Source organism: Lontra canadensis, unplaced genomic scaffold (genome assembly GCF_010015895.1).
Source record: "Lontra canadensis isolate GAN:19392208 unplaced genomic scaffold, GSC_riverotter_1.0 scaffold249, whole genome shotgun sequence".
Classification (NCBI taxonomy): Eukaryota; Metazoa; Chordata; class Mammalia; order Carnivora; family Mustelidae; genus Lontra; species Lontra canadensis.
In genome coordinates this window covers 234358-259968 of record NW_022631243.1, presented here as the reverse complement: position 1 = coordinate 259968, position 25611 = coordinate 234358, and the positions used below count along the sequence as shown (strand labels likewise).

Genomic DNA, 25611 nt, shown 5'->3' with positions numbered 1-25611 from the left:
TGGATTTTAGCTATGGACCTGGTAATAACAATGTGTTGTTTTCCCTCTCATCTTTTCCAAATTATTTTCATCATAGTCATCCTGTTTTCCCATCACTGCAGGTTAGCAATATGGGGGGTGGGGGCTGGAAAGGAAGAAGAATAAATAAAATTCACAGTTAGTTATAGTTTTCTAGACCAGAGATTTAGAACTGGATGGAATAAGTGGATGAATCTAAGTTATTTTCTTTTAGGGTGGGATGGGCTTGGTTTCAACTGCATACAGAATAGCTGCTTTAGTTATATAAACTGGCTGGTAAAGTGGCTCTCAATGCTCTCCACCTTCTGTTATTCACGTCCGTGGATACGTCTCTCCACTTGTGTGTGGATCGGATCTAGCAGTCTGCTTTCAGTGAACAGAATATGGTAAAAATGATGAGGTGTCACTTCTCAGTTCAGGGCATAAAAAACTGTGACTCTGTGACTTATGTCTTGCTTACACTCACTCTGGCCCTTCTCACTTGCTTGCTCTGATAAAGCAAGCTGCCAAGTTTTCAGCTGCCCTTTGGAAAGGCTACATATAAGGAACTGAAAGTGGCCTCCAGTCAACAAGAAACTGAATCCTTCAGTTCAACAGATCATCGTAAACAGAATTCTGCCAACACCATGTCAGTGAGCTTAGAAGCAAATCCTCCCCTAGTGGAGCCTTCAGATGTGACTAAAGCCCTAGCCAACACCTTGATTGTAGCCTTATGAAAGACTCTAAGCCAGAAAACCTCTCTAAACCATGCCTGGATTCCTGACCCACAGAAACTGAGAAATAACAAATGTTGTTATTTTAAGCCATTAAGTTTTAGGGTGATTTATTATGCAACAAAAAAAGATAACTAGTACAGTATGGTAGTAAACAGCCAAAGGATAAACCATAGTGGAAATGTGTTGGTTTTTGACTCCCCAGAATCAAATGCTCGTCTCTGGTAAACATACCCTGGTTCTCCTTTGGGGACCATTCTCTCCATTATTCTCAGTAACCAAGAGGTTTAGACAAGGTTGACTCATCCTCCCCCACAAACTAAATACACTCAACCTAATCTTGACACATTGAGACCTGATGCTGAGACTTCTGTTGGAATCACTGTGGAGAGTAAAGCACTCTTCTTGTTGGACTTGAAGTTGAGAGAGGTAAGCCTGGAACTATCAAGGCCATAAACGAGGGAGAGGTTTTGTAAAAATAAAGCCAATACAGAGAAAAGGAAAGTCAAGAAAGAGAAAATGATGAAATCTTGTTGACATTTAAGCCTCTGAATCCAACAATGCCTTGTCTACTTCTCGACTTCACATGAAGAAATAAGCTTATTTCTTCACTATTTACCTTAACTCAATTTGACATGAATTTATGGGAAAAAAAAAAAAAGAGAGAGAGATTTTTCAACATACTAATCTAGGAGGTTCCGTGAGAACAGGGACCAAATTTATTTTCATCACAACTTCATTTCCCATTGCCTACCCCAAGGGCTGGCAAGAAGGGATCACTCCATAAATATCTGTTGAATGTGTGAATGAAGGTATTCTAAGAAAAACACTGAATAGGCCTAACTTAGCAAAGGTGTAACGCAAATGTTTTATAATCACTGAAAGAGTAAAACAAAGCACCTTTAAAAAAATTAAAATAGTGCTCTAGTTCTAAAACTCTGAAAGATTATTTAGAAACATTATTTTAAGTATAAAGGGAATTTGGATTAGAAAAGTCATTTTAGCACCTCCACTGTTCACTTTATCTCGTGTAAAAATCCTCTAATCTCTAGGATGACTCCTTTTTATTATGTAAGAAAAACTCCTCTTTCTAGATATATTCTCATCTTGGGACATTTTTGAAATTAAGGTTAGAATTTATTTTAGCACTACTATATTAGCTAGCTCCCCATGCACTATGTGAATAAAATAATCATGTCCCCAAATCAACTGATTAGAACACCCAATGTGGGGCACCTGGGAGACTCAGTCGGTTAAGTGTCTGCCTTTAGCTCAGGTCGTGGGGTCCTGGATTTGAACCCTGCATCAGGCTCCCTGTTCAGCAGGGAGTCTGCTTCTCCGTCTCCTTTTGCCCTTCTCCCTGGCTTGTGCTCTCTCATGCACTCTCTCTCTCAAATTAATACATAAAATCTTATTAAAAAAAAAAAAAACTCACAATGCCTTCTTTGTCACAGATACAATACTATAAATAATGTTTTGGTTTCCAGGTTAATTAACAGCAATATCTATTTATACATAACCTCATCTAGATCCAAAAACTAATTTACAGGAAATGGAGAAGACAGAGGAGTATGTCAAACGACACCATAGTGAAACAAACAGTAAAGTCCAGACTGTGGGAAACTCTGTTGGACAAACCAATTTGGTTTCTTCAACAAATAAAATGCAGGGAGTAAAAACAGAGATTGAAGGGGAATCTATAAATTAAGAGACTTAAAGACATGTCAACCAATTACAACTTGTAAACCACTTTGGATCTTGACTCAAACTAACTTTAAAAAATGTGACATGTAGAAAACGACTGAAAATTTAATCACTTCCGGGATATTTGATAATATTAAGGAATTATTATTTTTAAGGTACAATAATGGTATTTTGTTTATGTTAAAAGAGTCCTGGGACACCTGGGTGGCTCAGTGGGTTAAAGCCTCTGCCTTCGGCTTGGGTCATGATCCCAGAGTCCTGGGATCGAGCCCGGCACTGGGAGCTCTGCTCAGCAGGGAGCCTGCTTCCTTCCTCTCTCTCTGCCTGCCTCTCTGCCTTCTTGTGATCTCTGTCTGTCAAATAAATAAATAAAATATTAAAAAAAAAAAGAGTCCTTATCTTTTAGTTGTATACTGAAAATTTTACAGATAAAATATATCTGAATTGGCTTCAAAATAATGGGGAAGGAGAAAGATACGGACATGGATGGGGCAGGCTTGATCATGGGTTGATGGTTGTTAGGGCTGGGTGATGAGTACCTAGAGATTCATTACACTGTTCTGTCTACTTCTGTGTAGGTATTAAATTCTCCATAATAAAAAGTTTAAAAATTTAAAGATAAGTGAACAGAACAAAGAAAAACTATAATGTAGAGCTAACTATTATTAATCTAGTGATATTATTCAAATTAAAAAATCTGGACACTTAAGCTAAAGAATATTTGAGTAGACCTAGAAATTACAAGACATATGCTTCCAAATAATTATAATACTCTGAATTCTGAATATGAAGACAGAGGCAACAGTTACAGACAGGAGGAAGAAGACTTAGAAGGTACAGGTTCACCTTTCTCTGGCAGAGGGTTTGCCACTGGCACATAGTCTTTGGCCTCTTCCTCCTACCTTTTGCCAACCAACTTTTAAAATATTTGTTGAGCATTTATCATACGTAAGACACTGGGCTTGAATGAACACAGTACTATGCCTTTAAGAAGCTTACAATTGCATCGATAACCCCTCCCACTGGACTTCTCAGTCCTGAACATTTCCACCTACCTCCCATTGCCACATTCTAACCTTCCTGTCTTATTTTACTCCAAAAGTACTTGTTTTTCTCTCCCTAATTCCCAGTAAAAACTTCTTACCATTTTCCCACTTTGGCTTGCCTTAAGTAATTCTTAAAAGGAAAAAAAAATTTTTAAAAATCAGGTTAAATAAGCTTCTACAATTATAAATAAATAAAATTATATAACTCTGACAGTGACTAGCAGGCTAGGCCTGCCATGGGGTCAGCCCCTAACTGGAGGGGTTAGATCAAACTTGTCACAGCTTCTTCCCCCACTTCCTCAACTGAATCCATACATTCCCTAAACGCTTTGAGTTTCACCATCCCTGCCTCAACCCTACCAACAAAGTAGCTGTGGGCACTAGGGTTCTATAATGGTGAGAGGTTCTTAACCTTAGGTCATGAAAAAGTCATTAATGGCATAGTTAAAATATTTCCGATATGCCTGAATTTTTATAAACTTGATTTAAATATACTTAGTGAAGATAATTCCATATTCTGTATAGTGAGCTGATGAGAGAAGAAGCAGGGTTAATCAGCCATGGAACATAATCATACCTGCATGGTTCTTCGTTTAGTTAATGTTACTTGAAAATTTTTCCACTCCCAACGTTGCTCCACCACATGTGCAAAAACAACATGCCCATTTCCACAGGCTCCAGCAATCTGAGTGCCATCAATTGACCATGCGATGTTAAATATGCTGCCAGTGTTGGGCTTTTCTAAAGCATATGACCACTGGAGAAGAAAGAATGAGAGAAAAATTGATATACTGAAAAAAAAAATCTTAAAGAAGTTTTAAATTGAGCATACATTAACATTTTAAGATAATTTTTAAAAGACTGTGTCTTCATCCTAGAATTAATATTTTTCATACTAAAATGTGTACTGAACAGAAGATATGGATGTAATATTTAAAGTACATAGTAGAATACGATATAAATATGTAAAATCTCTCAAGCACTGCAAAACACCCATACCATTTCCATTTGCATCATTATTTTTAAGTAATAATACTGAACGGGTAAATACAAAGACTCTATAGAAGGAAAAAAAGATACCTTACTATTAATTCTTAAGGATCTCTATAGTCCCTACATCTAAAAGATTGGTTTTAATATTCCAATAGTGTCACTAAAAAATTGAAACTAAACACACAATATAACTAAGACATCTCTGATATACATTTTAAATCATGAAAGATAGGTTATGGATCTTTTCTTGTTTTTTTTTTTCATAATGTAGTAAATATAACCTCTTCTAGCGTCTACTACCTTTTTGAGAAAGTTATCTCATCAATAAGCATTAACTGGGATGAAAGAGACTCTGTGTGTGTGTGTGTGTGTGTGTAAGACAGTAAGAAAAAGACTTTTAAAAGATGCTATTACAAGGGGCACCTGGGTGGCTCAGTTGGTTAAAGCCTCTGCCTTCGGCTCAGGGCATGATCCCAGCATCCTGGGATTGAGCCTCAGCCTCACATCCAGCTCTCTGCTCAGCAGGGAGCCTGCTTCCCCCTCTTTGTCTCTGCCTGCCTCTCTGCCTCTTTGTGATCTCTGTCTGTCAAATAAATAAATAAACTCTTAAAAAAAAAAGATGCTATTACAAGCATTTTCTTTCATTTTTTCAGATGCAACATACATATTTGCTAAAAGGATGATTTATTTATTTGACTAAACTGATATACATTCTCTTCCCATTCTTCCAACCTTACAGCCCAAAGTCAAATTAAGTCTTGATTTTTGTTGTTGTTGATTTTTTGGTTGCTCTTGGTGGGTATTTATTTTGTTGTACAATATTGCTGCTTCAAATGTGTTCATTGTTAGCTATGGGCTCACTGACCAAAAAATGTGGAGAAAATGGGAAAGATATAGAAAAAGATTCATTAATTCACACTATTATCAAAAAAGACTTTAAATTCTCTATAAAGTTCATATATACAATAAATATGCTGAATGATTCTTTCCACTCACTGACACTTTTTTTCAACTCCCTTCCACCATCCTTTAAACCTCTACCTGTTGCTTAAGTAAAAGGCCTATAGGGTACCTGGGTGGCTCAGTTGGTTAAGTCTTTCGCTCAGGTCATGATCCTGGAGTCCCAGGGTTGAGTCCCCACATTAGGCTCCCTGCTAAGCAGGGAGTCTGCTTCTCCCTCTGACCCTCACCCTCTCATGCTCTCTCTCTCAAATAAATAAAATCTTTAAAAAAAAAATAAAAATGAAATGCCTATAAAAAAGTTATCATGGAGAAGGTAATGAACCAACTTTCACTTCATCAGCAGTATGAAAATGTTAGAAACTTCCTTTTCTAAAATTAAGAAGCGCAAGTTCAAGAAAAGAATATATGTAATAGTTGAAATCATCTTTTTAAAAATAAGACAAAGAACATTAAGGATACCAACAATATGCTTCTGGCAATAAAATGAAATCAACTTATTTGTGTTTGACAAACAGTATTATGAAATCCTGCATGACTACTATTTTACATAAAAATTAAGTGGTTGGTATAGGCAAATGAGACTTGATTGTTAATATACAAAACAGATTGGACTAGGCTTATGGCACATCTGTCATTCTAAAACTAGTCTATTCTCATGGTGTAGATGCAACAAAGATCTCATTTTAAAACCACAGATTCATATTTTAAAATATTACTTTTTTTGAGAGAGAGAGAGCATGTGAGAGCAGGGACTGGGAGTGGCAGAAAGGAGCAGAGGGAGAGAAAGAATCTTAAGCAGGCTCTATGCCCAGCGTGGTGCCTGACACAGGACTCGAAGTCACAACCCTGAGATGATGACCTGAGCCAAAATCAAGAGTCAGATGCTTAACTGACTGAGCCACCCAGGTGCCCCTTAAACCTATTTACTCTAAAGTGTGATCTTAAAATACCCAAAGAACCAAATCAGCCAGAAAGATACATTTTACTAAAATTAAACATAGAAAAATGTATCTAAGAACCCCTGGATGACTGATCCTAACTAAAAGGAGAAACTGGAAAGAAATGTGTAGATAATACTATCATCACCCTATATATCTCTGACTTCTTTTAGTCTGTAAGGTTCATCAACAATGACATCTGCAACACGCAACTTATCCCTAAAAACAAACTTCAAAGAATATAACAGTACCATGATATTAAAGTTATATTAAATATTTATATTTTTATTTAAAATTAAGAAGTGTTTTCTTTTAGATGACTATTAGTTTAAAAAAAAAAAAATACAAGCACAAGCAAATCATCAAAGAATGGGTCTTTAATAGTTATGAAATCTGGGGAGTGGGGTTGGGAGATAAGGTGATTTTGTCCAGTCAGTAAATTTAACAATTATTGGTAAGTCAAAAGGATCTATTTATCATCGGTGCTTTAAACAGACTTCTAGGGGCGCCTGAGTGGCTCAGTCAGTTAAGCGTCGTTAAGTGTCCTACTCTTGCTTTCAGCTTGGGTCCTGGTCTCAGGATCATTGGATTGAGCCCCCATTCGGGCTCCACGCTCAGCAGGGAGTCTGCTTGAAATTCTCTCTCTCCTTCTCCCTCTGCCCCAACCCTGCTGCTGTACTCTCTCAAATAAATAAATAAGTCTTTAAAAGTAAATAAAGAGATTTTTTAATACTCTCAGCCTCTTCTCTTCCCCAAATATGCCATGGAATATTCACGTTTGTGTTTCAAACTCTAGAAAGAAATAAGGCAGCCTCCCTAGATGTAATTTAGTGATAGTCGCAGTAAGAACTGTGAAGATGAATTTTTAAATATCCCTCTCACTTAACATTTAACACTTTTCTTTTGCTTTAAGGCAACTATCCCTTACTTTTTTAGGATATGCCCGGGCCAGGAGCGTCTATATTCCCTATGATCTTGTTAGAAATGTAAATTAATGGACCCAACTCCTCTGAGGGCCAGGAAACTTTTAATGAGTTCTTTCGGGGATTCTTAAGCATGGGAAAGTTAGGACACTGGTTCTTAACTCTGGTTGCACATTAGAATCACCTGGGGTGCTTTTATAAAAGATAACAAAACCCAGGGACCCAATCAATTAAGTCCAGAAATTCTTGGAATGGGATTTGGGTACATTTTTTTCAAGTTCTCTATGCAATTTTAACATACAGCCACTGTTCTATGAGAAAAGCAAAATCTGTAATTTGGTCTAAGACTATCATTAACAACTGGCTCACTGTTAATACCCTGCCAATTCATCTGCCAGCTCTTGAGAAAATTACATGACCCATGTCTTGGCCTCTAATCCAGCTTCTCATATTTATGCGTAAACTTGTTTTTTTACATTTGTTACCAAGTCCAAGCTTGCTCTGCTTACCACATGACAGGACAATTAAGTTGAGCGGCTAGATGTTGGGGCAAGGAGAGTGACTTTGTTTGGAAAAAAAGACTGTGTAACCTCTTTGTCTTTGATCAGTTGATCTTTGAGTACAGGAATCTGGTCATGTAGTTTCTGTATATCCTTCCTCATCTCCTCGAGTGAGTTAGATTTTGGGTAAAAAGCAGTTTTTGCAAACCTTATCTGTAACGTGCCTGAGTGCAGGGCTAAGTAGAACTTTCTAAGCAAGGGAAATCAAGGCAATATGGAGTCAGACATGCTAAGTTTCTCCTTGTTACACATTCATCAGCCTAATTTTTCCTCTTTCACTTTTTATTATTAGACTTCCAAACAAACTAAAGTAGGAAGAGTAACAGAAAGCACAGGTTTTCAAACTTTAGTGTGCATTAGAATTACCTAGAGGGATTGTTAAAATAGATTACTGGACCCACTCCAGTTTCTCTGATACAGTAGATGTAGGGTGGGTACGGCCAAAACGTGTTAGATGACACCATGAGACTGCAGAGGGCAAAATCCAGACTGTGGGAAACTACAGGACATGACCCAGTTTCTTTAACTACAGAAAATTACAAAGGGAAAAAAATTTGGAAGGGGAACTTACAGATCAATCACAATGACTGTATCTTATTTGCATCTTAATTTCAACAAACTGAAAAAGAAAAGAGTTGAAAAGTTTGAACAGTGACTGGATATTTGCTAATATTAAGGAATCTGTTAATTGTTTTAGGTGGTTGTCCACTATAAGCAACATGAAAATCAAGAGATATCTTCCCCCTTCTCTTTTTCCTCTGTCTGATTTTAAGTAGTATCTTTTTATTCCCAATTAACATCTGCAAGCAACCTTATTCTACTTTTCATACACTTCCATTCTACTCCCATTTTTGCAATGTGTACCTATAGCTGATACCTATTATACTGTATCCTTCACAGACATTTTGTCTTAGTTCTCAGTAAATATGTATCTTGTGCTCACAATCAGTAACTTATTTTGCTATAACCCTAGTCGTATTATTAATCTGAAGCTAATTCTCCAGTAGACTCCTTGAAATACTCATGGGAACCACATTCCTTGAGTCCTTATATGTTTATAGCAGTTTGCTTCTGAACCTTAAAGTTCAGAATGGCCAGATATAAAATGTTTGGGCACCTATTCTTTGAGTACCCTATGTTTACCTATAGTCTAGCATAAAGTGTTGTTATCAAAGTCTAGTGACATTTTCATTTTCTCCCCTGTATGAGTGACTTAGTCTTCTCCTTGGATGTCCACAGAATTTTTTTCTTTTTCTTTAAACTCCTATAGTTTTTTTTAGTATATATCTGGGTGTTGGCTATCTGGGTAATTCTCCTAGGTATCTGGTATGCCTTTTCAATATCAATTTTAAATCCCTGACGTTTGAGGAAATCTTTCTTGAGTGGTAGCTTTTAGTATTTGTTCTGTTCATAACTTTGGGCTTCTCCTTTGAAGACTACTATTATCGTAGTAGTCTTCGCATCTTTACCTTCTGTATCTATCATTTTCTATCAAAACTTTGTATCTCTTTTGCCCTTTCCTTGCTTCCATTTTACTTCCTATTATCCCTTAAGGCAATATCCATTGTTTATTTGCCTTATATTCCTTCTAGTTTCATCTTCACTTCTGTAATAATTTTTCCCTTTTTTATAATCCTCTTCTGAGTTCTGCCATCTCTCCTTTAAAATCTCCCTTTCTCTAGTCACCTCATTTCTTAATTTTCCTAGTTTTGATTTATATGGTTATTTCATAGCTTTTGCATGTTTTTAATATCCTTCAACTTGTTTTGAATTATTTGGCAGGGCTTGTCTATTTATGGCATGCCTTCATTATCTTTGGCAACATTATGTAATTTGACTAAGATCCTGTTCTGCGACTATGATCCTACAGATTTCTGTCCAGTTTCCACTTCTATTTGAACTAATTGGCCTGTCTCACTTTCAGGCATTTATTGGCAATTTGGGAGTTCTTTTCTCATGATCTGAGAAGCCTAGCTGCCTTTCCTCTGCTTCCTCACACACAGATGCTGAGACTATGTTTACGTGTCAGTGGTATTTTGGAAAACCACTTGGATTTGGGAGTTTGTAGGAATATGATATCATCTAAGTTTTGTTGTAGTGGCTGTCTGTGGAATATTGGTTATACTCTTACTTTCTGTTTTATGGGGAGATTTGAAAAGATTCAAAAATTATGACATTATACCCAACAACATAGATAAATCTCACAGACATATGGTTGAATGAAAAAAATTAGACGAAAGTAAAAATACTGTATGATTCCATTTATATAAAAGTCACAAGCAGGCAAAACTAAACTATGATCACATAGTCAGAATAGCAGTTACAATAGAGGAGTAACTAACTGGGAGGAAACCCAGTGAAAGTTTCTGGGTTGTTAATATTTTTCATATCAGTGAGTGGTGGTTTCTTGGGTATTTATATACATAAAAATTTACTGAGCTTACACATAAGATACTGTATATGTTATATCTTAATTTTAAAAAAATGCTGCCTCTGCCATTATCTTTCCCCCTTAACCTATTTTTATTGAAATTATGCTTTGCTTTCATAGTTTGAGTGTTTTGAGACATAACATAATATTGAACTAAAATAAGTATACAACATCAATACTAAAAAGTAAAGATACATACAAATATATTTGCAGTAATCATAACCATGTAAAAATATGTCTGTTCAGAGGCACCTGGCTGGCTCAGTCAATACAGCATGTGACTCTTGATCTCAGGGTTTTAAGTCTAAGCCCCATGTTGGGTGTAGAGATTACCTAACAACAACAACAACAACAAATATATATATATATATATATATATATATATATATATATAAAAGTCTGTCCGAAGACTTGAAAGGTATAAAGGTTCATACAAATATGAAAATATTAATTTTTTTTGTATGTTATGATTATCACATTATATTTTGGTTTTTGTTTTCATTATTTTTGTTATATTGATTTTTGCTGCTAATTTCCTCAAAATATAAGCTTTTTTGTTTATCTAATTAAACTGTTTAATATTAATCACTATTTGTGCCTTCACAATACTGGTGAAGTAGTCTATCTTTCCCCCCTAATTCAAAGCAATAAATTGATTGCAGCAACCACAGTTTTCTTAGGATACAGAGTATGAAAAGGTAAACAAATACTAATTTTGGCTTGGTTAAGAACAAATAATTTCTAAAAACACAAGATAAGCAAAGAACAGGAAAAAAAGCAAGAGAAAAAGCAGTAATTATAAAATAAGTTTATAGAACACAAATGTGATCTGTATTCAGAATATGTTATTCAAGTAAAACATCAATGTTACTTTCAGTTGCCTATAAAGAAGCACTATGTCACTGAGCAAGAGCACAGCAGTTGTTGATGGGCAAGCTTTTGAGAGGTTTAGCAATATTTTTTTCTAAAGCAATCTTGAAAAATTTTAAGGCTGGTCAGTTTGGTTTTGACTCTGGCACCTCCCCAAATACCCAGAACGTTGATGGTGTTCTATGGCCAACCCAAATTCTCTCCATAAAGGGCCATCTCCCTGTGTAATAGTATTTTATACCTCTCTCCTCACTCTCTCATTTGAAATCTGCTCTCAACTAGCCAAATACTTGGAAAAGGACCTGAAAAGAATAATTTCTTAAGTCAAAGCAATAAAACTAATAGAAATTTTGTTAACAATAAGGTGGTGAAAGCCTTCCCCAGGGTATTTCCACCCACATACTCATTGCCACATACTCATGGCCCTGAACTTCAGTTACAAAGACACAATCTTCTATTACTGTTATAACAAATTACCACAAACTTAGAATGGTTCATAGATCATAAATCCAACACTGTTTTCACTGAGCTAAAATCAAGGTGTTGTTGCTACATCTACATTTCTTCTTTGAGGCTCTAGGGGAGGATCTGTTTCCTTGCTCATTCAGGGTCTTAGCAGAATTCAATTTCTTACACCTTAGGATGGAAGTCCTCATTTCTGTGCAGGCCACTGGCAGCTTCTAGAGGCACCTGCATTCATCTGCTGTGGAGCCCTTTCACCATCTTTAAAGCCAGCAACAGCAGAATGAGTTGCTCTTACTTTGAATCTCCTCCTCCTCCATCCTTTAAACTAGCTGGGAAAGATTCTCTGCTTTTAAGGATTTACAATTAGACTGGGCCAATCTGAATAATCCAGGATAGTCTTACCATCTGAAGGTCCATACCTTTAATCATATCGTCAAAGTTCCTTCTACCTTTTAAGGTGACATAATCACAGGTTCTGGGGATTAGGGCATGGACATCTTTGGGGGTCCATTATTTGACCTACTGTGAAATTATAGCAGTCAATTTAGAAATTTTAGTATTTATCGTTTTTTTTCAAGATTTTATTTATTTGAGAGAGCACACGTGAGAGAGCACGAAGGAGGCGGTAAGGGCAGAGAGAGAGGGAGAACCAGCCTCCCCACTGAGCAGAGAGCCCAACTTGGGGCTCCAAGTTGGAGGTCCTGGGAGCCCAACTTGGGGGTCCTGGGAGCAGAAGGCAGACACTTAATGGACTGAGCCACCCAGGTGCCCCAATTTTGGAGATTTTAAGTTTTTTTTCTAAAGATTCAGACTCAGATATAAGCATAAACACATTAACCAGTACTTTTACCACTTTTTCAAGTAGTTTGGGGTTTGTGGTTTTGGCTTTCAAAGGTTCATTCACAGTTAAAAAGAAACTAAACAATAATTTGATCATTTTGTCGCCAAGTGGTAGTAGAATCTTGGTATTGTTCACATGGTATCGAATTCTCAAGGATATCCAAAAGAAATGATTTAAAAATTACTGAACAAGTTGTTTTTAGAAAGAAGAAAGAATCAAAATGGCTTTATGACATCAAGCAAAATATGCATTTAATAGCCTACCATTAAGTTATACAGAAAGCATTGATATTATATAGGCATACCTTATTTTATTGTACTTTATTGGCTTTTATAGATACTGCATTTTTTACAAATTGAAGGTTTGTGGCAACCTGTAACAAGCCAGTCTATTGATGTTGTTTTTTCTAATGTATCTGCTCACTTTGTGTCTCTGTGTAACAATTTGGCAATTCTTACAATATTTCAAACTTTCTCAATATTATTATATGTGTTACAGTGAACTGTGATCAGTGATGTTATTATTGTAATTGTTTTGGGGCACCATGAACCAAGTCCATATAAGACAGCAACCACAATCCTAATCAATCAGCAGCCATCCACACTAAAGCAAAACCCTCTACCAGCAAAGATTATGACTCACTGAAAGCTCAGATGATGATTAGTCTTTTTTAGCATGAAGTATTTTTTAATTAAGGTATATAAATATTTTTTTAGGCATAATGCTATTGCACACTTAACAGACTACAACGTAGTGCAAACATAACTTTTACATGCATTGGGAAATAAAGAGTTGCATTTTGCTTGCTATATTCTGATATTCGCTTTATTGCAGTGGTCTGGAACCAAGCCTACAAAATCTCTGAGGCACGTCTTTATTAAGAAAAAGCAAGCTATTTTTTTCATGAATATTTCCTGATGGTATGAAAAAATTAGACTCTTAAACAGAATCTTCCTTAGAGAAAATATGAACATCTTAGAATCCTGAGGGGAAAATCCTTAAGGATCAATTTTAGATTATTAAAATTTAAACAGATAATACTAAACAGATGATACTAATATGCCCTAATGGTCTGGGAAAAAAATCTATAGAATTTCTTCAAAAAGGGAAGAGGGGGGCACCTGGGTGGCTCAGTTGGTTAAGCAGCTGCCTTCGGCTCAGGTCATGATCCTGGAGTCCTGGGATGGAGCCCCTCATCAGACTCCCTGCTCAGCAGGAGTCTGCTTCTCCTTCTGACCCTCTCCCCTCTCATGCTCTCTCTCTCAAATAAATAAAATCTTTAAAAAAATAAATAAAAAGGAAAGAGGTTCAGAAAGGAAAGATAATTTAACTAAAAATGATTAAATAAAAGGAAATAACATCTTTCCTTAAATCAAAATAAAGGACTTAAAATTTTTACATGACTGATTTCTAGTGCTAACTAATCAGAATGTGTGAATATTGGAGTTTAGTTTATGAGGTATTTTTTTATGCAGAAGATACTATGAGAGAGATAGCAAAAGAGGAAATTATACCACTTCTCCAAATGGAGGGTGGAGGAACAATGACATATTGTGTAGAAGGAGTTAGTGGACTGGTCCATGTGTAACAGGAGCTTTTGCATGATTTTAGCATATGTACACATAAAGAACATTTGTCAACGGAAGTGAAGTTCTGTGCTTCTAGACAGAGATAATTAAATTTAGATTTTTAGGTACCAAAATCAGAAAAAAGCAATATCAAATTTGTGCTTATTGGTTAAAAAAAGAGCTCTAGTTATTTTTTTTAAAAACCCACATTTTAATGTTTTTAAGATAATTGACCAGAGAGAAACCTTACTTAAACCAAATTTAGTCTCATTCTAAGTACAGACATACCTAAAAACTTGCCAATACTCTATTCCTTCTCCATTCTCCCACAACAATTATAATCTTTGCCATTAAATAACCATGTTATTTAATTATCTGTTTACATATCAGTACTCTCAATAGAGGGTGAGTTACTCCTAGAGGACATACATGAATATTATTCTTTGACTAGCTAGAGTATCACAGAGAGCTTAGCACACATCAATATTTGTTAAATGAATGAATGAATAAATATGCCTGTGTCCTTAGCAAAGAATTCTTTCCCAGAGTTCAACCATAACTTCAGCCTTTTTTTTTTTTTAAGATTTTATTTATTTATTTGACACACAGAGAGAGATCACAAGTAGGCAGAGAAGCAGGCTGAGAGAGAGGAGGAAGCAGGCTCCCCGCTGAGCAGAGAGCCCGACTCGGGGCCTGATCCCAGGACACCAGAATCATGACCTGAGCTGAAGGCAGAGGCTTTAACCCACTGAGCCACCCAGGCGCCCCTGACTTCAACTTTTTTAAAATAGAAAAATCCAAGGAACAAATTAAAAGCCAAAGATTTAGAAATCTTAAAGTAGCTTTCTCAAAAACTTCAAGTATTGCAGAATGGTGGAATTGAAAGGAAGGAGGTAATCACTTAGCTCAGCCCATTTAACTCTGTAAATTCACCACTGGAGTCTTGATCTTGACTCCAGGGCTCTACAACCATGTCAATACTACTCCTACATTAAAGTACATTACAACATGGGGTGCCTAGGTGGCTCAGTGGATTAAGCATCTGACTCTTGATTTCGGCTTAGGTCATGAACTGAGGGTTGTGGGATTGAGCCTCACGGCCCGGCTCTGCACTCTGTACAGAATCTCCTTGATAGTCTCTCTTTCCCTCTGCCCCTCCCACTGCTCACATACTCTCTCTCTAGTAAGTAAATAAAATCTTTAAAAAAATAAATATAATATGCCATCATACTGCACAGCCAATACAGAGAACAACTGAGAATGCATTTATAAAGTGTTGACTTATTCATTAAAGGATTTTTACATCCTTGAAAAAGAAGAGACCATTTTTACCCTGTATTCTGTCAAACTGCTTAGGCACAGAGTTCCCCACAAACGCAACAAGAAATATTTACACTAAAACACAAGATTTAACTGTAAAAACTTACAAAAGCACCTCCCAAATGCCAATCTCACCTTTCTCTTTACTACTGCTATATAAATATACTAGATTAAAAGGATTCTCAAAAGCATGTATCCTTAGCCAAGTCGGATGAATTCAGTTCATAAAAGTGTGTGTTTACAGATTAAGTTTAGGGGGAAGAGATGATAGATGCAAAGTTTCTTACATTTCTTTGTTACACTAATGATTTTTAAAATCAATATTCTCCCTCATATCCCAGGAATTAGGAAATTGCAGGCTATCTTAAATTGTATGTGTTGACATCCGTAATTGACAATGAAAAGTTACATATAGCAGTAAGACCAGTTACTGCAGGTGATGAATCGCTGCAATTATTTTAATTGAATGGAAGAATGAATGAACAGAGGGAAGTCTTTTTATTATAATAACGGAATATTCAAGAACAGTGAAAAAAAAATGGCAAAAGTTGTCTTACACAAGCAATAGCACCACCTGCTGATTAATAAAAGCAATAACGTAGGTTAATTGAAAAATCTGGCCAAAGGTATCTTTTCCCTTGAATTCTGTTCCATTTAATGTAACATAATGCAATTCAATAATATATTCTGTATATTTCTTAATACTAACTAATTTAACTTGAAAGTATCTATTTCATGTATTTGAATAATGTGTTTATTAAAAATCAAAGTTAAAAAATTTTATTATCAAATAAAGGGGAAAATTATGGTACTATGGATTTTAATTTTTATTTCATAAGTAATTTACTTGTACCATAATTTATTTTACTAACAACTCAATACTGTATATTTAGTTTATGAAATTCCCTGACCACCTCACCTAAAATAATGCCATCTTCCTTACCTAGCCTTATTTTTTTATGTCATTTATTATCACTTAACATATTATATATTGATTCTGTTTATTTGTTTGTGTATAGCTTTTCATCTGCTGGAATGAAAACTCTAGAGAGCAGAGAATTTATTTTGTTTATTGCTGTTTCTTTAACACCTAGGGCAAGTGCCTGGCATGTAATAGACACAATAAATATTCATGAAGGAATGAATGAATATGAAAATAAATGAACAAATGAATATGCAATGCATCTTTAAACTTCCTTGAAAGGATAATAGCGGTGTCAAAGTTTCAAGGATCTAGATAGATTTTGCCAAATTATACTTGAGAAAAGTTGTACCACTTAATACACCCTTCACCGCTTTGTAAGGAGACCCATTTTCCCTGGGTCTCCTTACAAAGTGGCATTACACTGTGATTTTTATTTGTATCATGAAGAGACTGATCATATTTTTGGGTTCTGCAGATATTTGCGATATACTTTTTATTCTTTGCTCATTTTTTTTCAGTTCAAGATAATCTATTTGATTCCTTTTTATAATTTCTCTATTGATATTTTCTGTTTAGACTTTGCTCATTTTTTTTCAGTTCAAGATAATCTATTTGATTCCTTTTTATAATTTCTCTATTGATATTTTCTGTTTAGACTTTGTTCTTCTGTTTTTTTTCTTTAAAAAATTTATTTCTAGACACAAAAAGATGGAAGACCATTCCATGCTCTTGGATTGGAAGAATAAACATTGTTAAAATGTCTATACTGCCTAGAGCAATCTATACCTTTAATGCCATTCCGATCAAAATTCCACCATTATTTTTCAAAGAGCTAGAGCGAATAATCCTAAAATTTGTATGGAATCAGAAGAGACCCCAAATTGCTAAGGAAATGTTGAAAAACAAAAATAAAACTGGCGGCATCACGTTACCTGATTTCAAGCTTTACTACAAAGCTGTGATCACCAAGACAGCATGGTACTGGCATAAAAAAAGACACATAGACCAGTGGAACAGAGTAGATATGGACCAGACATGGGCCCTCAACTCTATGGTCAAATAATCTTTGACAAAACGGGAAAAAATATACAGTGGAAAAAAGACAGTCTTTTCAATAAATGGTGCTGGGAAAATTGGACAGCTATATGTAGAAGAATGAAACTCGACCATTCTCTTACGCCATACACAAAGATAAACTCGAAATGGATAAAAGACCTCAACGTGAGACAGGAATCCATCAGAATCCTAGAGGAGAACATAGGCAGTAACCTCTCCGATATCAGCCACAGCAACTTCTTTCAAGATAGGTCTCCAAAGGAAAAGGAAACAAAAGCGAAAATGAACTTTTGGGACTTCAAGATCAAGAGCTTCTGCACAACAAAGGAAACAGTCAACAAAACAAAGAGGCAACCCACGGAATGGGAGAAGATATTTGCAAATCGACAGTACAGACAAAAGGTTGATATCTAGGATCTATAAAGAACTTCCCAAACTCAACACGCACAAAACAGATAATCATGTCAAAAAATGGGCAGAAGATATGAACAGACACTTCTCCAATGAAGACATACAAATGGCTATCAGACACATGAAAAAATGTTCATCATCACTAGCCATCAGGGAGATTCAAATTAAAACCACATTGAGATACCACCTTACACCACTTAGAATGGCCAAAATTAGCAAGACAGGAAACAACATGTGTTGGAGAGCATGTGGAGAAAGGGGAACCCTCTTACACTGTTGGTGGGAGTGCAAGTTGGTGCAGCCACTTTGGAGAACAGTGTGGAGATTCCTTAAGAAATTAAAAACAGAGCTTCCCTATGACCCTGCAATTGCACTACTACCCCAAAGATACAGATGTAGTGAAAAGAAGGGCCATCCGTATCCCAATGTTTATAGCAGCAATGGCCACGGTCACCAAACTGTGGAAAGAACCCAGATGCCCTTCAATGGACGAATGGATAAGGAAGATGTGGTCCATATACACTATGGAGTATTATGTATGCCTCCATCAGAAAGGATGAATACCCAATTTTTGTACCAACATGGATGGGACTGGAAGAGATTATGCTCAGTGAAGTAAGTCAAGCAGAGAGAGTTGATTATCACATGGTTTCACTTATTTGTGGAGCATAACAAATAACACGGAGGACATGGGGAGATGGAGAGGAGAAGGGAGTTGAGGGAAATTGGAAGGGGAGATGAACCATGAGAGACTATGGACTCTGAAAAACAACCTGAGGGTTTTGAAGGGGCAGGGAGTGGGAGGTTGGGGGAGCCAGGTGGTGGGTATTATGGAGGGCACGTATTGCATGGAGCACTGGGTGTGGTGCATAAACAATGAATTCTGTTATGCTGAAAAGAAATAAATTAATTTTAAAAAATTTATTTCTATTATTTTAGAGAGAGCAAGTACGCTTGGACAGGGGTTGAGAGGTACAAAGGAGAGGGAGAGAGAGAATCCCAAGCAGACTAGACTCCCCACTAAACATGGAGCAGGATGTGGGACTTGATCTCACAACATTTGGTTCATGACCTGAACCAAAACCAAGAGTCAGATGCTTAACTGACTGTGCCAGCCAGAGCCCCTGGTTTCGGTAATTCTTTATCTGTGGTTTTATTTAGCACTTCAAGCATACTTAAACTCTTTGTCTAATAAATCCAATGCTGGGCTTTCTTAGGGATGGTTTCTATTTTTGATTTTTCTTTCTTGTGAATGGACCAAACTTCCCTGCCTCTTTTGTATGACTTGTAATTTTTTTGTTGAAAATTAACATTTTGGGGGCACCTGCGTGGCTTAAAGCCTCTGCCTTCGGCTCAGGTCATGATCTCAGGGTCCTGGGATCAAGCCCTGCATCAGGCTTTCTGTTCAGCAGGGAGCCTGCTTCCCCCCGCCCCCCAGCCTGCCTCTCTGCCTACTTGTGATCTCTGTCAAATAAATAAACAAAATCTTTAAAAAATAATAATAAATAAATAAATAAATAAATAATCTTAAAAAAAAAAAGAAAATGGACATTTTGAATATTATAATGTGGTAATTCTGGAAATTAGATTCTCCTCCCTCCCCAGGGTTTGCTATTGTTGCTTTTTTGGGGCCATAGTCATTTGTCTTGTTTTTTTTAAGATTTTATTTACTTATTTTAGAGAAAGAGAGAGAGAGAGAGTGTATGTGAGCACATAAGTGGGGGAAGCAGCAGAGGGAGAGGGAGAAGCAGACTCCCTGCTGAGCAGGGAGCCCGATGTGGGGCTCAATCCCAGGACCCCGGGATCATAACATGAGCCAAAGGCAGACACTTAATGACTGAGCCACCCAAGTGCCCTCCCTGAAGAACTTTTTAAAAACCTTTACTGTATCTGTACAATTGATACATAGTCATTGAGTTAAAGTTCACACTAAAAAAAAAGTCATATGAAGAAGGAAAAGACGACCCAAATACAGTTCTGGGTACATCTTTATCCACATAGTTAAAGATATGAGTATACAATTTTACACAAGTGGAATTACAGAATGACATTTTCTCCTATAACCTGGTCTTTTCACTAAATAACTTAACCAATGGATATCTTTCCAGATTATTAAACATAATCTCCTCTTCCCATTTTTAATGGGAATTAAGGGTATTCCAGTTTAGGTATGATCAAATAATAACCTAATCAGTCCTATGGACATTTATTTCTAATTTTTATTATTATAACAACTACGTGATGAAATTGTTATGCATACATCTTTGTGTACTTGTACAATGATCTCTTTAGAGAAAATTCCTAGAGGTGAGATTACTAGGTCAAGGGATATATACATCTGACATTGGAAATGTATTTTCAAACTACCCTTTAAAAAGGTTGAATCAGCCCACGTTCCCACCAACAGTGAGAAATGAGATAGCTCATTTCCTTCTACTTGAGTGAATCTGAGGCTTTTAAGTCATTATTAATCTTTCCAATCTATTAGGTAAAACACATCATTTATTTTATACTATATATTAGTTAAATTGAACATCCTTTCATGTTCTTACTGGTCACTTGGCATTTGTTTTGTGAACTGGCTAAGTCATGTTATTTCGCTATTTTCCATGTCATTTTCGCAATTTCTTGAACAGAGAATCTCTAGCAGATAGCTCTCCTCCTCCCCTCTACTTTGAGAATCATTGCAGTAGTCAGCATAACCCTCAAGTATGCAGATCTAATGTTTTAAAATTCGTGATCAATTACTTTAAATAAACTTGATATGTAAGGAATGATAGTGGTAGAACGGGCTACTATCAGATTAGCCTTCTCACAAATAACACCTAGTCACTTCAGACAAGAAATAAAACAACTACTTGAAGACTGGAAAGCAATCAAAAGCAGACAGACAGCTACTCTGGAAAGCAGTTTGGTAGTTCCTCACAAAGTTATAAAGATAGAGTTACTATTTAACCTAGTAATTTCATTCCTAAGTAAACCCAAAGAAATGAAAACATGTCTGTACAGACTTATATACATTCTTAGTAGCATTATTCATAATAACCAAAATTTGATACATTTGGAATGGATAAACATAATATATTATATTCATATAATGGAATACTATTTGTTCATAAAAAAGGAATGAAGTACTGATGAATGAAACAATGTGGATGAACCTTGAAAACATTATACTAAGTGAAAGAAGCCAGTCACAGAAAACCACATACTGTATTAATCCATTTATGTGAAATGGCCTGAATAGGGAAATCCATAGAAAAAGAAAGGTGAGTAGTAGTTGCCAGAGGCTGGTTGCTGGATAGGGAGAAATAGGGATTGATAGTAATGAGTATGAGACTCCTTTTAGAGAAGACGAACAATTTCTAAAATTAGAGTGTGGTGGCTGCCCTATGAATACACTTAACACTGAACTGTGTACTTTAAATGGGTAAAATTATAGTATATAAATTATGTCTCAATAAAGCTGCTTTTAAAAAAAGCAGGCAGAAACTTGAGAGGAGTCAATGGTTGACAAAAGGAAACAGTATTGAGTAAATTTCCATTTTTTTACAACCTTTTATCTAAGAACAGACCCTAATTGGTGCCAGGAATTGTGGCTAAATCTCAGATAGAAACTTGCTGTCACTGGCCAAGAAATCAGAGGATAAAGCTCACTGACCATGCAGATGGAAACAGACGAGAAAACTCCAGAAAGAAAAAGGCCACAGGGACTTCATCATTCCACCAGAAAAAAGACAGAGACTAAAGTTTGAGTTTAGTCAAGGTAACTGCCTGTTAACACACACATGAAGTCAGTGCTCTTTAGAGAAACATAACAGAATCTAGAATCTTTACTATGTATTGTTCACAATGTTCAGAATACAATTCAAAATTACTAGTTATGCAAATACACAAGAAAAATGACACAAGAAAAAAGGCAATTGATGACAAAATGCTAGAATTAGCAGATAATGATTTTAAAGACGATATTATAACCAAGACCTTACTGGAAAATATCATTTTGAACACTGTAACAACAGAGAAAATCTCAGCAGAGATATAAGAACTATGAAAGAATAACCAAATGGAAGTTCTAGAAGTACAAAATACAATATCAGAAATTAAAATTCACTGGACAGGCTTATGAAAGGATTGAAGATAACCAATGAAAGGATTAGTAACTTGAAGATAGGTCAACAAGAATTATCCAATTAGAAATCTCCCTGCTGATCTCAGAATACATTTCCCTAAAAATGCTAAATCTAATAAGGTTACTACTTAAAATGAATCAGTGGCTCACTACTGCCTGAAAATAAACTCCAATCTCTTTTAATTTTTCTAACAGACTATAAATCCTTGCCTTTGCATGTTCTGTTCCCTCTCCTGTACCACTGTTCCTTTGATACCAAAGCAATATTTCCAATATTTGAATATTATCATGTCACTAGCCACCATCTGTGGCTTTCTACTGACTAACATACCAGTTTTTCAATTTCATTATTTTAGCTGTTCAAAGGAAGTCTAATATTGGATGCTCAAAGAGAAAAACTGATTAATGCAGAGCGTTTCTGGTTGCAGCTGGAAAGAATGACCAGGAGCTCAGCCTCCTCACCTCCTTTCTACCCTACAGCAACTCCTAGGAGTGCTTCACAGAAAATAATTTGATTTTTAAACGTTAGACTCTTTTACAGGGCAAACATAGATCTGGTCCAAGAATATCTTTTCGGTGTTATCTCCTGGTACTATCCCATGCAAAATCTTGCATAAAAGGCACCATACTTGGATACCCAAAGGTTCCTTCTGACTGCAACTCTCATCTCCCAACTTGTCTCCTTGAAGAACTACTAATTCTTCAAGCCTCAGCTCTCCAATCAATATTCACAGGCAGAACTAAGCTCTTCCACACCTTCATAGTGCTTGCACAAAATAATCCTCCTGCATAGCATTTGTCACATTGTACTATGAATCTTATAGCCTGATTCTATACTAGACTGTCAACAACTTGAGTGAAAATCTTTACATCTCTCTATCACCAGTTTCTAAAATACTCTTATGAGCAGTATACATGTGATGTCTATTGAATAAAAGAAAATATATATAAATGCTAATCTCAAATCCTTAAAAAACTGTTACAATTCTTCAGTCTGAATAAGGTAAAAGAAAAATCCTTTTAGAAAGTTTACTTTTCCAGAATAGTTAACATTCTAAAAACAGGCTTGGTGTTTAATAAAGTAAAACTTTAATTCAGTTATTCAAATCAACTCAACACCCCACATTTTTAAATTTTTAAATATTTTCATCAAAATGGCAATTTAAAGATTTGTCTATTTTTTCAAGATTTTATTTATTTATTTGAGAGAGAGAGAGCTACACAGAGAGAGACCGCATGAGCAGGAGGGAGGGGTAGAGAGAGAGGGAGCGGCAGACTCCCACTGAACAGGGAGTCTGACGCAGAAGTGGATCCGAAGACCCTGGAATCATGACCTGAGCAGAAGGCAAATGTTTAAACAGACTGAGCCACCCAGGCACCCTTATCTATTAATTTTAAAAAGAGAGAGAGAGCAAGCATAAGCAGGGCAGAGAGAGAGAATCCTCAAGCAGACTCCCCACTGAGCATAGACCTTGACACAGGGCTGGATCTCAGGACCCTGAGATCATGACCTGAGCTGAAACCAAGAGTCAGATATTCAACTAAACCACCCAAGTACCCCAAAATGGCAATTTAAAATTATCATGCTTAAATCGACTTATAAGTGAATTATTGAGTATCTACTGTGTTATATAGATAATAGAAACCATTGACCTATGGAATCTTATAAACTATCTAGGGAGCCAACAATAACATACATAAAATGAAAATGGAAAATATAAAAGCATAATACATTGTGAGAATGTGTACATATTCTATAGACTTAGAATCATCACTGAAATATTGGATGAAAATGAGATTATCTGATACAACATCCTAATTTATAACTAAAAAAAGAGAGACTTTATATGAGAGGAAGTTAGAAAAACAGATAAATACCTGTGGAAGGTATGAGGAAATGAAGTTAAACACAAGATGGGCCTTAAAGAATGGGTAGAATTCAGTAAGTATAAAACAGCGGTGAGAGCATTCCACAGAAAGGAAAAGATGAGTGAGGATGTTAGGGTCGGAGAGGATTCATGAGCCTAATTTGAGCACAGATACAAATTAGGGAGTTGTGAGGGAAAGACTGAATGGATTTTATGTTATTACAGTTCAGAGAGCTTCTAAAGCCAGGCATATTTTGAAGCCATATGAAGCCAGACTTCATATTTTATGTGACAGAAAACTTACAAAGCAGATCATTTATAAAACTTCAATAATTCTAACTTAATGGTCCTGGTTTACATTCAAGGAAAATAAGCCACAGAACAATTGTGTGATTTCCTCTTAGTTAGGAATAGCACAGAATAACCCCACTCATCACTCGGTGGCTTCTGGAACACTCTGATGAAGTAACTCATTATTCAAGTTCAATGGGTGAATGTTGCTGAGCTTGGCTGTTTGTTTAGGTTCTAAACAGAATTTGTACAAAGAAGGGTATATACACTCTCTTGTGAGGAAAAGGTCCCCCATGTATGCAAACATGAATTCTTGACAAAAACCCAACTCCTTTGGTTTAAAAATGATCATTTTTAAAACTTACTATTAATTCCATGCCAAAAACATGCAACTAAAATTTCTATATGAAACATATTGACAGTTTAAAAAAAAGTTCAAAAACTGAACTCTCCATGTTGATTGGGTATAAATTTTAATACTTTAGCTACTTCACCATCTTCTATAATCATGCTTAAAATCAGTATTTCCAGAAAGACAAATAATAGAGAATGTACCCATTCTTCAAATTCAACTTAGAGTTTATATGGTCCCATATATCTGGAATTGACTGAACTAGTATATTTAGAAGGCAAATCAGAAAGATGCAGTCAAACGCATTCACTGAAAATTTTTTTTAAAGATTGAGAACCAGGTGTGTTATGCATAATCACATTTATGACAGTACATCTGTGATTGTTCACCATTATAACTTACCCCAGTTTTATCACACAAACGTAAAGTATGAAACGATCCGACAGCAAATAACTCTCCATCTGGAGCCCAGGCAACTGAGGTAATAGGATGCTCGTGAGGTTGTGAATTATACAAAGGGCGGCCATAACTATCCCATACCTAAAAAAACAAAGTTTTAAAAACCTTTTACAACAGTCACCATATTATTACAAAAAAGTTTGTCCTAACAGTAAGGTATCAATTAGAGATTTAGAAATCAACACTTTATAATAGTACTAACTAAATGTCTTTACTATCACATAAGGGGGGGGGGAAGCTGTATTCTTTAAAACCTAAATATCTCAAAAAAATTTTTATAACATTGTAATAATTTTCCAATTTCACTAAATCTTTGTTTAATCATACAACCTATACATTTTGAGTCCTTTTAAATTAAACAAAGTTTTGAAATATTCAATTTTTTGCTTAAAATTTTTGGTCAGTAAGTGCTCTATCAACTTCACCTAAAAGTATTTATTTCAGTTAAATTTCCTCTAACTCCAGTTACATTAAATCTTATTTATAGTATAAATTATTTTGGTCTGAAGCTGAACAACGTTCAATAAACCAGTAAGATTGATTTTTAAAACTTCACTTGAGTTAATTTAAATAACCAGTAAAACCAGGAGTTTTCTTTATGTTCCTGCTCATTAAGTCAAGTTCTATAGGTCAGTAAGATAGGTCAATGAGAAAGTCAACACTTTAAAATACCACTTAAAATTATAAAATAACAATTTGCCAAATCATTTGAGTTAAAAGATACAGCTAAAGTGAAAGACTAAAAGAATATTCTTATTTGCTAA

The 25611-nt window shown here is 35.7% G+C and overlaps 1 protein-coding gene across 13 annotated transcripts in view; it reads right to left on the bottom strand.

Moving 5' to 3' along the window:
- Window positions 1-25611, bottom strand: part of LOC116862492 (intraflagellar transport protein 80 homolog) — a 117364-nt gene that overhangs the window by 47719 nt on the left and 44034 nt on the right. For all 13 annotated transcript variants that reach the window (XM_032849802.1, XM_032849807.1, XM_032849811.1 and 10 more), the window contains 2 exons: window positions 24791-24928; window positions 4059-4238 (listed from right to left, as the gene is read on the bottom strand). In XM_032849802.1, coding sequence (XP_032705693.1) covers window positions 4059-4238; window positions 24791-24928 — 318 coding nt within the window. The remainder of the gene's footprint in view (window positions 1-4058; window positions 4239-24790; window positions 24929-25611) is intronic.